Raw genomic sequence first — 13,968 nt, 5'->3', positions numbered from 1 at the left:
ATTGAATTGGAAGGTTGATTGACCTGCAGTATTGAGGAACATACAGGTAATCTTAGTTTGGCTAACTTATTATTATTTACATAGCGTTGACATCTTCCGAGGTGCTTTTACAGAGTACATACCGTAGTCATGTCTTCAACTGCACCTCAGAGGAGCTCACAATCTCTAATCCTACCATAGTCATCAATGTCCTACCACATTATGTATTTATACTGCACTGACATCTCCTGCAGCACTATGTACTAGAGTACATACTCATGTCACTGACTGTCCTCAGAGGAGCTCACAATCTAATCCCCACCATAGTCATAGTCTGATGTCCTACCATATTAATATTGTTTTTGTATAGCACTGACATCTTCTGCAGCACATTAGAGTACATAGTCATGTCACTGACTGTCCTCAGAGGAGCTCACAATCTAATCCTACCATAGTCATAGTGTAATGTCCTACCATATTATTATGTATTTATATAGCACTGACATCTTCTGCAGCACATTACAGAGTACATAGTCATGTCACTGACTGTCCTCAGAGGAGCTCACACTCTAATCATCCTACCATAGTCATAGTGTAATGTCATAGTGTAATATTATTATTATATATTTATATAGCAGTGACATCTTCTGCAGCATTTTACAGAGTACATAGTCATGTCACTGACTGTCCTCGGAGCTCACAATTGAATCCTACCAAAGTCTAATGTCCTACAGCTTCTGCCTCATTTTATAGAGTACATATAGAAAATTGAAAATACTGCTTTAACCAGTCTAATGGCCGGTCCCAATGCAGTAAGTGAAAAATGAAGATCCGCACATTACCCAATGAAAACCTTTGTTTGGTGCACATATCCAAAGTGAAAAACTGGACATGTAGCCAGAAAGCATAGTGTCCGTTTTTTCATGTTTGATACATCCACAAATGTTTTTCATCGAGGAACATGCAGATCTTCCTTTTTCACTTTGCAGTACAGTTATGTCACTAACTGTCCCTCGGAGGAGCTCACAATCTAATCCCTTCCATAACTATGTGTCAATCATAATCTAGGGCCAATTTAGGGGGTGGCCAATAAACTTATTTGTATGGTTTTGGGATGTGAGAAGAAACTTGAGTGTCTGCAAGAAACACATGCAGACACGGGGATAACATACAAACGCTGTGCAGATAGTGCCGCCGCAAAGCAAGATTGCTATCCACTACAGCTACGCCACCATGCTGCCCTTACTGGCTGTGGCTGGGCTTTGCTTTCTGTCTGTCTCCTGCGTGCTGGGCTGGCTTTTTGGATCCCTGCAAACACTCCCAGTGGGTTCCAGGTCTGACAGAGGGCACATTCACACTTGCATTCCATTCACACTTGTGAATTGAATTGTGAACTGCATTTTGATTCAATGACTGAGAATCACAATTTCTCCAAAAATGCTACATGCTGATGCAGACAGTGCATTGGCGATTTCGGAAAATTGCAAGTTCTGTAATGTGAATGATCCCATAGGGTTACATTATACACAGCAATTTGCTGATCGCTGGTGATCAGCAAAATCCCTCACAAAAGTATCCCAGTGTATATGAGCCCTGAGCTTCCTGGACAGCTGTCAGTGAGAGCCTGTAGTGACTGTGTGACTCACTGTCTCTTTACCTGGCTGGGCAGCTTCACAGTTAGTTTAGGCTGAAATATTGGGCTGGCTCAGGGCAGCTGCTGCTGATCCTTTCTCCACAGGACTCTGCTGCTGGACTGGCTCAGCTTCCTGGAATGCACACAGCCAGGGTGCTCTCCCCTGAACTCTCCTCTCTCCCCCATGCTGAAACTCCATACACTCACACACAGCCTCGGCCACGCTCAGCTATAGTCAGACAGCACTGAATCTGCAGGGACGGGGCACACAGACACGCTGCTCACAGAGGAAACACAGATCGGCTCCTCCTCCTTTCCCCAGGAGCCTGCCTGTCAGAAGAAAACAGCCTGGGGATGGGAAAATGCTCGCTCCTGATTGGCTGGCAGTGGCCCACAGGAAAGCCAAGCTAAGAAAAAAGCTGGGAGGTCTCGTCTCTGTTCTGCTACGAGAATTTCCGGCAAATGACGTGCCGGTAAAGGCGCCGGCTTTGTAGCAGAATTAACGGCTGGGCCGGCCAGATACCGGCTGGGTGGCAACCCTATACACAAAGCTGCTGTGGCCTTCCTGATGAGTGCTGCTGTGCACAGAGGTCTGTCTCCATCTCTGCCTGAGCCCTGGGGTTTCTGACGTGTCGTATGTCTGCCCCAGTGGCGTGGTGAGACCTCCGTGCAGCACTTGTTGCTCTATGCTGCTGCCTGCTCTGATCAGCTGATCGCTACTAACGTTCCGCATTAGCCGCCGCAAACAGTCTTGTATTCAGTCCTCCGGCAACTACAGATGACGTCGGTGACATCTCTGTATAGCCAATCAGAGCGGTGCAGAGGCGTGGCTGGGGAAACGTGAGGGGCAGAGAGAGCAGCCAATCAAGCTGCACTACTACATAAAGGGGAGGAATATGAAATGAAGGGGAGGCACAGGGAGGAGAAGAGGAAAACAAAAAGCCGCCCAACATTCACTGCTGCGGCTCTTCGTACGAATTAGGAGCTGGGAGGCAATGATTTGTAAATCATATTAATGTATAAATGTGAATGCTTTTTTAATGTTAATTAACAAAAGGGTACGGGATATCAACCCAAAATAGGCTCGTCTCACCCATAAAAATAAGGATATCAAAATATTAAAAGTATAGGGAGCACAGAGCTGGTGTATAAATGTATGAAATTTAATGGTATCGAAATTCTAGCTTACAAATTCAAAAAGCCCAAATAGCCCACAGACAGACAACAATCAAACAACATATACCCTCCCATAAAACCAACTGGAACTACTGACTGCCGGCAACAGCATAGAACCTGGAGTGCACTCCTTTTGAGTCCTAGCATGCATGCAATACCCAATCTTCAGGCCCACAGTAAGCTTGTTTCCAGAAAAAACGACCAGCGGCAACCAGGCAGGAATAACAGATGTAATGGCATCAACCCGTGTGTATATTAGCAGATACACGCCTCTATACCAATGTATATACGCTTCTCATCACTGACACTCATTTAGTGTCAAACCTCAACCCCCATTTAACCGTCAGCATGGCCGCTCGTTTTGCCCTTAGAATTGTGTGGCGGCGGCCAGGTGAATACAAGCAAGGATGGATCTTTTCTCACCACTCCACGGCTGTCACTGCGGAACCGTACATCACCTCTACTTTCGTTGCGTGCAGCGTTGCGGAAGGGGGGGAGGAAGAGATGCGGAGGCACGGGTGAGCTGACCGTAGTCCACTTCCGAGTTGCGTAGGTGTATTGCGTTACACGTTTCGTCACGACACACGTGACTTCGTCAGACGTGACGTAGGTAGGGGGGACGGCACCTTTTATAGCCTCCGAGTCTTTCTTGAAATAGGGTAATCTTACACAAATTAAAATAGAAAGTCTGATTGCTGCCATCTACTGGCCAAGATAAATGTTTGCATCATACGTCTGAATGCATACTTAGAACAGTTTTTATGTAACTATGACATCTTTCAGAGCAGTTCGTTACAGAAAAGATTTTATATTTAAATCCTTGTTGAGGCCTTTAGGGAATAGAGTTCCACACTTGTAGATCCACATAGATTCCTTTCTTAATAATTGTGTATCATAATCCCCACGGCGCGGGCTGATATTTAATTTGTAGATTCCCATGAATCGTAGGCCCGATATATCTGAGCCATGGGTAGTTTTAAAGTGTAGTACAAGAGGATTCAATTTCTTTTTGTCCACAGTGGTACTTTTTATATTAGAGATATGTTCACCAATTCTGGTATTTTTTAATGTGCCAGTGCCTTTTTAGCATGTGCAATTTGAAAGTGACTTAAAAGCTAGTGTATTTTCTAGATTTAAACATAATGTATATCCATTGTTTGCCAGAATACCGTGCTTACACTTGGGCACAATAGTTTATTCACACCCCTTAATGTTTCGTGTATTGTATCAGACAAAAAGATGGACCTTTTGTGTCACTAAAGCCCATGCCTACTTTGTTCTTATCCACCCTTTGTGTCACTCACCTGGTATACATTGATAGCAGGCAGACAAGTTTTAAGGCATTCCGATTCTGAAGTTAAAATGTGGACAGGAAAAAGGTATGCTAAGTCAGAATTGGAAACAATGTTATTGCTCACAAGAAGCAGAACAAAGCTGGTTTCAGAGGGAAAGTCAAGGTGAGGAGTAGACCAAACATTGTCAGTAAACAGGCCTAGGTCATACTGAATATGTCTGCTAACTTGCCAAATTAGAACCAAAGGATTAGGGGAAATTGCTAGCAATGTCAGTTGTTCGTCCTCTGCTTCCTTGTGTAGTCTGTCCCAGGCATCCAACTAGGGGGAAACGCGAGATTACATTTTCAATAAATGGTCAGCAGGTGGCTGATTTGAGGGATCCTCTAGGAAAGTGGCTGCAGATCTGATAAAGGAACAAAGCTCTAAATCAGTGGAGATAACCATATCAGAAACCAGGGAAATTGGCAGCCTAGGAGGCAGTAGTGGAGGAGCACAGAGTATTCTGCAAAGAGGGAGCAGAGCCACATACAGAAGTCTCTCATGGGGCAGTAGAGGCAAGAGTCACAGATCAGTTCAGGTACTAATCTGTAACTCTTCTACAACCCTTCATATAATTATATTTCATCTAAAAATAGTGTGCGCCAAGTCTTGGGCACTAATTTTTAAAATTCTGTCCATTGAGTATGCTTAAAAAATAATGCTATACATTAGTTCTGTTAATCAGCAAACATAGTAGAAATTTCAGTAGTGATGGATAACAAAACCAAGATAAATATCTGAAGGCAATAGTGACACATGGTAGAGATTCTCTACCAGTTGTCACTCCTCCGAAGCCCATAGTTGTCCATCATTCAGTACCACCAGGGAGGCATCTGATGGGTCCCAGCTTTATTTTTTTGTGAAACAAATAACCCAAATCATTAAGATTTATCTGCAAGGAATATGGAATCTACGGTAATACATTGGCTTTTTTTGTCACAACAGGGAGGAGCTCTACTTGGAGGAGTCAATGCTCTCCATACATCATTCCCAGATGATCCACGGGAGCAGTACCAGCTGCAGTGTGAGCTCCTCCTAGAGAGACTAGGTCTCCAGAACATACTGAGGGAAGAGCTTCAAAGGCTCCAAAGGTAAGTAAACTTGCTGCTGTAGTAAGATACAGAAAATGTTACTTTGCTAGATTCAAATTTCCTCTTAAAGTGAACCTCCAGACTAAAAATCTACTCAGCAGCACTAAAAAGGCTTGGTGTTTCTTTAACAGTTTCACGGCATCAGAACTTTTTTTTTTCTTACCTAAGCCTTATTTTTAGCTGCACATAAGCTAATCTCCGCCCCATCATAAAAAACTGCCTGGGCATTTTTCCCCTGATGCTGTGCAAAGCATGATGGGATTTCCTATGTTGTTCTCATTGCCTAGCAACTGGGAGGGGTGATGAGGACACAGGACAGTTGGAACTGTGTCTCATGCTCCCTGTCACCTCCTTTCAACCAAAAAGATGGCTGCCCCCATAAAATCAAACAGATCAGCATCAGAACTAGAGAGCCACAGATACGGTGTAGATTTTACCTAATGCGTTCCTGAACTAGTTAAAGAGACTCCGTAACAAAAATTGCATCCTGTTTTTTATCATCCTACAAGTTCAAAAAGCTATTCTAATGTGTTCTGGCTTACTGCAGCACTTTATACTATCACTGTCTCTGTAATAAATCAATGTATCTTTCCCCTGTCAGACTTGTCAGCCTGTGTCTGGAAGGCTGCCACGTTCTTCAGTGTTTTGGTTCTGCTATGAACTCCCTCTTCCAGGCCGCTCCATGCACACTGCCTGTGTGTTATTTAGGATTAGAGCAGCTTCTCTCTTCTCTCTTATCTTTTACAAGCTGGATAAATCGTCCTCTGAGCTGGCTGGGCTTTCACATACTGAAGAATTACAGACAAGGGCAAAGCTGTTTGCAGGAGAAAAACAAGCAGCCTGAAACTTCAGTGCATGAGAGATGCAGGGGGAAAGAAACACACAATGATCTCTTGAGCTTCAAAAGGAAGGGTGTATACAGCCTGCTTGTGTATGGATGTATTTTCTATGTGTGGACATACTGTACATCAACCTACTTCCTGTTTTGGTGGCCATTTTGTTTGTTTATAAACAAACTTTTTAAAACTGTTTTTAACCACTTTTAATGCGGCGGGGAGCGGCGAAATTGTGTCAGAGGGTAATAGGAGATGTCCCCTAACGCACTGGTATGTTTACTTTTGTGCGATTTTTAGCAATACAGATTCTCTTTAAGTCTATACCCTGCATTTGAATTCCTCAGTGTATGTGAGAAAGACTGTTCTCTCTTTAAATATTTGTCCTACCTCTAGCTGTCATTTTTACTGCTCTTATTTGCAAGTAAAACAGGGTAGAGACTAACATGCATAATTTGGATCTGCACACACTGCCCTGGGTTGCTGGTTTATCTGTTTCGCTAGAAGATGTGTTTTAGGTTAATTGAAGACCAGTGTCCACTAATCCTGTAACATTAATAGTGGAAATAACAGATGGCCAATGAGAGCAGCTTACTGAGAGCAGAAGGGGCAGGCACAAATTACAACTCAATCTCGCTGCATAAACATAACAGAATACGAAACACAACTCTTTGTTGTATCAATAACCATATAGTCAGCTGTCCTGAAAATATTCATCATATTAAAGGGAACCTGAAGCAGGTATATGTATATAGGTATATGAGGTATGTGTAGGCTGCCATATGTATTTCCTTTTAAACCATACCATTTGCTTGGTAGTGTTGCTGGTCTCTTTGGCTGCAGTAGTATCTGAATCACACACCAGAAATAAGCATGTGGCAAATGAATGGGAGATTTTTGTCAGAAACAACTTATCTGCATGCTTGTTCAGGGTCTATAGCTAAATGTATTAGAGGCAGAGGATCTGCAGGACAGCCAGGCAACTGGTATTGTTTTTAAAGGAAATCAATACGGCAGCTTTCATATCCCTCTAACTTCAGGTTCTCTTTAAAGGGCCATTAGGTAGATCTTAGAGGTTGGAGAAGAGCAGCTACTATCCATCCTTAACTAGTAAAGCAGTCATGATTAGTGACTTGACTACAACAAGACCCCCGATATCCAGCACAGACTGGGATTGACTGATGCCAGATATGTGTGCTTGCCAGTTGCTTGAGCAACAGGCCGAAAATGGCACAAACCTCCCCCAGTGCAGGGCAGAAACTACTTAGGAGCTAAACTATTTTCCGATCCTCCGGGCACCGTCTTCAACACTTCCTGTAGCTCCCAGCGGCTTTCCTCTGTCCTCTGTGTACGAGTCATGCCATGTGACCCAATAGGACTTGTACAATAGCCACAGGGAGCTACAGAAAGTGTTGAAGACTGTGCCTGGAGGATGAGTAAGTTGCTGCTGCAAAGCTCTGAATATTGCTAAAATACAGCCCCCGTTATCCCCCTCAGGCTTATGCGGGTCAGTTCAGACGTCTGGTTGCCTGAGTTCCAGATAACGGTGGTCTTGTTGTACATAACTGAAAACTAAAACTGATGACCTGCAGCTCAGTAAATCTATCCTCAGATTATTTTCTTTCCATATGCCCAAATTTTGTTTTTAAGCAGGTTCATGGTGAGCTTTGACTTGAGTAGTGAAAAGACATGTTCTTCAATCAAATAATATAAAAGTTACAGGGAGAACTTTAGTATTGTTACTAATGAGTAATATTCCTCTTCCCATCATGTGTGTGTTCACACAGTAGGCGAGTTCCTGTGATGAGACATTTGTAACAAACAGGTCCTAGCATTTGTAAATTCATCCCAAAGTGTCAACTGAAACCTTAACCACTTCACCACTGAGGGCTTTTACCCCTTGAGCACCAGAGCAATTTTCACCTTTCAGCGCTCCTTCCATTCATTCGTCTATAACTTCACCATTACTTATCGCAATTAAATGAACTATGTTTTTTTTCGCCACCAATTAGGCTTTCTTTAGGTGGGACATTATGCCAATAATTTTGTTCTAAATGCGTTTTAATGGGAAAATAGGAAAGAATGTGGGAAAAAATCATTATTTTTCAGTTTTCGGCCAGTATAGTTTTTAAATAATGCATGCTACTATAATTAAAATCCATGAAATTTATTTTCCCATTTGTTCCGGTTATTACACCATTTAAATTATGTCCCTATCACAATGTTTAGCGCCAATATTTTATTTGGAAATAAAGGTGCATTTTTTCCAGTTTTGCATCCATCCCTAATTACAAGCCCATAGTTTATAAAGTAACCGTGTTATACCCTCTTGGCATAAATGTTTAAAGAGTTCAGTCCCTAAGGTAACTATTTATGTATTTTTTTTTTATTATTGTAAATTTTTTTTAATTAAAAAAAAAAAATGGGGAGTGTGGGAGGTAATGAGTTAATTTATAATGTAACACTGTACATATGAAAAATGTTTTTGGGTGTAGTTTTACTATTTGGCCACAAGATGGCCACAGTAATTTTTTGTGCAAGAGTTCTGTAAGCGTAGGAAGTACGCTTACAGGAAGTGTAATGAGGCTGGGAAAATCACAATGATTGCGCTGCTTCTCATAGAAGCAGCCGATCATTGCTGGGGGGCTTAGAACAACGAACGGGAACGTTTTTTCCGTTCATTGATCTCCGAGCGGGCGGTGGCGTGCACTAATGCTCGGGAGCGTGGACAGCGGCGGGGGGTGCGTGTATCTACGCCCCTGGTGGGGAAAGGGTGTTAAAAGGGGCGTAGATACACGCACCCGCAGTGGTAAAGGGAGTCTGAAGGGGAAAAACAAACAAACAAGATGCTCACCTCATGGTCCCTGCGTTCCTCCACAGGCTCTCCAAGTCTAAGACGCACGGGTTATAGACTGCTCTCTTCCACGTCGGGCTGGTTTTGGTTGTTTTCAACGGGCCGATCCATACTGCGCACGCACGAGCCACCGGTCTTCGGGAGCACGAGTGCTTCTGAAGTCTCCTGCGGCTGGAGATTCAAATGGAGGAGCCTGCGGGGGTATGAGAATACCATGAGGAGAATGGGAAGGCTCTATAGGACCCAAAGCCTTCCTTCTCCTTAGGTAAGTATCTGTTTTTTTGGGGGGGTTTTTTTTTATGCTTCAGACTTGTTTTAAAGCATGTGATATACAAAATACATTGATATTATAGCTATATTTCATAGCTTCCATAGTGGCATTAATATTTGTATTTTCTTTTCTGAACAGACAACAGAATCTAGACACCAGCCAGCCACAGGAGAACCAGGGCCAGCCACAGCATTTCCAGGAGAATACCAATATGGTCAATGACCATTCTGACAATGATTACGCAGCACATGATGTTAATGCACAGCCAGAAATTTCAGGCCTGGGGCAGGCCAACACAGGAAGGGTCTCCTTAGACTTGGGGGCCAGAAAGACACAAGACACAGCGGAATGCTCTTCCCACAAGTCACCTGCCAGAGTTGCTACAAGCAATTCACAGGCTGGTAGAGAGATTCCTGGTGTATTGCCAAACCAAAATACATCTTTTAGCCAGCTAACTAAATCTCCTGAAGAACTGAACAGTGGACAAAAGCTGAGTCCTTCAGATGGTCGAAACAAGACAGGCAGTGATTCCAGTCTGGGATGGTTTGACTCTATCCAGTTAGGGACTGAAGGAATCAGTATGTCTCCAATATGTAAAGCTGCAGGTTACACAAGCCTAGAACATCAAACAGAAGTTCAACTGGGTCTTAATGTTAGAAGTTGTGGTTCCGCTAAAACTACAGTGTCTGAATATGCTAAACCGAAGGGCCCAGATATCTTGGGTGACACAAGAGGAAGCAATTTGCCTGATGCAGTTGTTACTGAGCGTGTTTCTAAAAAATGGCACAAACTAAATAAAAAGACTCTTAAAGGCACATCTGAGAGGCCTAGCACAACAGACCTGTGGGAATCTGGAGATCCTGCAGAAGACAGTGTTGCATCAGCTGGTCCCGTGCACAGCACTCCTGCCCGAGGCAGAAAGAGACGGCCTAATCTGAGTGACCCTGGAGGAGGGACATGTGATGTACAGGAACCAGACATGCAAGCAAGACTAGCCCAACTAGCAAAGTTTTCATTTAAAAAGAAAACAAAACTTGCACACAGTGCGGGCAAAGGAAATGAAATTAGTGTATGTGAGATTAGCGAGAGGGAAACTATATCATGTGGAACGGTAACCAATGAATCAAGGCAGCAATGCGCTGAAAAACTTCAGAGGATGCTGAATAAAGCAGCCAATGCAGATAAAACCAGTTCTGTCTGTGTGAGACAGCCTGAAGAAAGCAGTTCTTCATATATTGCCCCAACTGAAGTGGCGGCAGAGGTACATGCTGCAAGTAATACTGCATCCTCTACTGTGGTATTACATGAGGGAAATAAACAGACTGAGGCAGCACTAAGTAAAAAGGTTTCTTCTAGTACTCTGGCCAAGCTGTCCAAATTTTCCTTCACCTCCTCATCTGAAAATAAGAGAAGTGATACCACAGATGTAACTGCTGAAAAGGTAGGCCCATTATCTCCCAAGAACCCTAGCGTGGGAGGGAAGAGGAAATGTTTTCAGCTACACCCTCCCGATAACAACACCATAATTACAAGCAAATCACTTTTTTCCACAACAGACTTGGATGATGAAATGTTGGAATTTGACTGAAATAGAGAGATGAAAGGGAAATAATTATGATAAAATCACAAAGCACTTCATTAATATTAAGTACCTAAAATGTGATATTTCTGGTGGAAAAAATAACCTTGTATTGGATATTGGTAATCCTGCTGATGAGGGTTTACCTGGATGTGGTTATTAAGACTTTTCTATATATCATCACCAGATGGCGCTGCTTCCCTGTTCTTTCCTTACTATCACATTTTCTCTGAGAATGTATGTAAAGTGCACAGTTTTCCTTATATATATATACATGTATAAATATGTATATACTTGTACCTCAGTTCTGACATTTATGCAGTCCACTTTGTATTAAAACTGTACATTTTCTAATAGTGCCAAGGTTGTATGGATAGTGAAGCAATTGACTTCTCACTGTATGTTTGAAAGATGTTCCACGGACTTTAAGTAAGGTAGGGTGGGTTCACACTATATTGCAGAACACTGCATGCAAATAAATTATATCTCAACATCCAGCAGTATGTCGGCGCATAATGAGTGATAAGGAGTGGTCTCACCCAAATGGTTCTCACGCCTCAGTGATCTCTGACGAGTATCAACACACCGGCGGATTGTAGCAATCGTCACTCGTTAGGTTATCACCACTCACTCACTTCTGTTGGAGTCACTCTCCATAGATCGTTTGTGCGCTTGCAATTCAGCTGGTTATAGTCCAATAGGGTCTCGCCGTTACCTCATAAGCGGCTCCACAGAATGCACGCAGTATGCTCAATCTGCCATCCACTACAAAGGTGCCAGGTTGACGTCAACCGGTTTCACCGGACACGCCCGCTGTCTCAAGACAATGAATGCGCTGCATGTTAAAACTGCACTCTCATTGAAAATACTTTACTATGGTGGTGCGCAACGCAAAGGGATTAAAAGTCCCATAAACATGAACTTAAAAGGCTGCCCATCTCCTGTCGGTAGTACTACTTTAAGCCAATAAATGCAAGGTTCTCTCAACTGCGTAAAGCGTTGTTTATATTCTACTTGTGCCACCTTCACCACACCCTCTACAAAGCTACTCACCTAGAGGATGACCCAGCTTGCATGGGTCTGAAAATACCTGTACGTTAGTTAAGGGCCAACACCTGCTTGTCTCAGCTCTGCTCCTTCATTGATGCTCTGGACCAGTTTACCCCTCAGACAAACCATAGCTCCCTATAGTGTACAACAGTTTGAATGTAACATTTTAACATAGCACTTGCATACTCAAATCAATAAGCATAGAGTTTTTGTTACCGGCTTTCCCCCATATGTTGGCCACAGCTTGGCCCATCTGCCCGTAGTACCCTTACACTTGGTGTGCTGTAATATGGAGACCGTTCACTCCTCCCGTCTGTAATTAACATGAACGGCTGCATTTTAGTTCAATTGCACTTAGCGTCAGGTTCCAACTCAGCAGTCTTTCCCAACTCTTCTGTCAGCAGTGGGTAAGAGGTGTCCTGCAGAGAGGGGCAGCATACAGTGGTTTGCAAAAGTATTCGGCCCCCTTGAAGTTTTCGACATTTTGTCATATTACTGCCACAAACATTAATCAATTTTATTGGAATTCCATGTGAAAGACCAATACAAAGTGGTGTACACGTGAGAAGTGGAACGAAAATCATACATGATTCCAAACATTTTTTACAAATAAATAACTGCAAAGTGGGGTGTGCGTAATTATTCAGCCACCATTGGTCTGATTGCAGTCAGTTGCCCACAGACATTGCCTGATAAGTGCTAATGACTAAATAGAGTGCACCTGTGTATAACCTGTCAGTACAAATACAGCTGCTCTGTGACGGCCTCAGGTTGTCTAAGAGAAAATTCGGAGCAACAACACCATGAAGTCCAAAGAACACACCAAACAGGTCAGGGATAAAGTTATTGAGAACTTTAAAGCAGGCTTAGGCTACAAAAAGATTTCCAAAGCCTTGAACATTCCATGGAGCACTGTTCAAGTGATCATTCCGAAATTGAAGGAGTATGGCACAACTGTAAACCTACCAAGACAAGGCCGTCCACCTAAACTCACAGGCCGAACAAGGAGAGCGCTGATCAGAAATGCAGTCAAGAGGCCAATGGTGACTCTGGACGAGCTGCAGAGATCTACAGCTCAGGTGGGGGAATCTGTCCATAGGACAACTATTAGTCATGCACTGCACAAAGTTGGCCTTTATGGAAGAGTGACAAGAAGAAAGCCATTGTTAACAGAAAAACATAAGAAGTCCCGTTTGCAGTTTGCCACAAGCCATGTAGGGGACTCAGCAAAAATGTGGAAGAAGGTGCCCTGGTCAGATGAGACCAAAATTAAACTTTTTGGCCAAAATGCAAAACGCTATGTGTGGCGGAAAACTAACCCTGCACATCTCTCTGAACACACCATCCCCACTGTCAAATGTGGTGGCAGCATCATGCTCTGGGGGTGCTTCTCTTCAGCAGGGACAGGGAAGCTGGTCAGAGTTGATGGGAAGATGGATGGAGCCAAATACAGGGCAATCTTGGAAGAAAACCTCTTGGAGTCTGCAAAAGACTTGAGACTGGGGCGGAGGTTCACCTTCCAGCAGGACAACGACCCTAAACCTAAAGCCAGGGCAACAATGAAATGGTGTAAAACAAAACATATCCATGTGTTAGAAGGGCCCAGTCAAAGTCCAGATCTAAATCCAATAGAGAATCTGTGTGAAATCTGCTGTTCACAAACGCTGTTTATCTAATCTGACTGAGCTGGAGCTGTTTTGCAAAGAAGAATGGGCAAGGATTTCAGTCTCTAGATGTGTAAAGCTGGTAGAGACATACCCTAAAAGACTGGCAGCTGTAATTGCAGCAAAAGGTGGTTCTACAAAGTATTGACTCAGGGGGCTGAATAATTACGCACACCCCACTTTGCAGTTTTTTTTTTTAAATGTTTAGAATCCTGTACGATTTTCTTTCCACTTCTCACGTGTACACCACTTTGTATTGGTCTTTCATGTGGAATTCCAATAAAATTGATTCATGTTTGTGGCAGTAAAATGACAAAATGTGGAAAACTTCAAGGGGGCCGAATACTTTTGCAAACCACTGTAGCCTTCCATTTTTCACAAGATTGTGCCCGCTGTGGATGGACATTGGAGTTCTTCTCCACGACCCTCTCTTGATCTGCCACCTGCAATTCACCTTCCATGTTGACTGCAATCTTTTTCTTGCAGGGTCTCTGAAGGCAAGTT

The 13,968-nt window shown here is 43.2% G+C and overlaps 1 protein-coding gene across 1 annotated transcript in view; it reads left to right on the top strand.

Moving 5' to 3' along the window:
* Nucleotides 1–11,737, top strand: part of MCM9 (minichromosome maintenance 9 homologous recombination repair factor) — a 77,083-nt gene extending 65,346 nt beyond the window's left edge. The window contains exons 12-13 of the mRNA XM_068231368.1: nt 5,068–5,213; nt 9,310–11,737. Of these exons, the coding sequence (XP_068087469.1) occupies nt 5,068–5,213; nt 9,310–10,759 (1,596 nt within the window). The 3' untranslated portion in view covers nt 10,760–11,737. The remainder of the gene's footprint in view (nt 1–5,067; nt 5,214–9,309) is intronic.
* Nucleotides 11,738–13,968: the final 2,231 nt, after the last annotated feature.

This window comes from Hyperolius riggenbachi, chromosome 4 (assembly GCF_040937935.1).
Source record: "Hyperolius riggenbachi isolate aHypRig1 chromosome 4, aHypRig1.pri, whole genome shotgun sequence".
NCBI lineage: Eukaryota > Metazoa > Chordata > Amphibia > Anura > Hyperoliidae > Hyperolius > Hyperolius riggenbachi.
The sequence above is the reverse complement of the archived record's forward strand: the minus strand, read 5'-3'. Positions and strand labels throughout refer to the sequence as shown.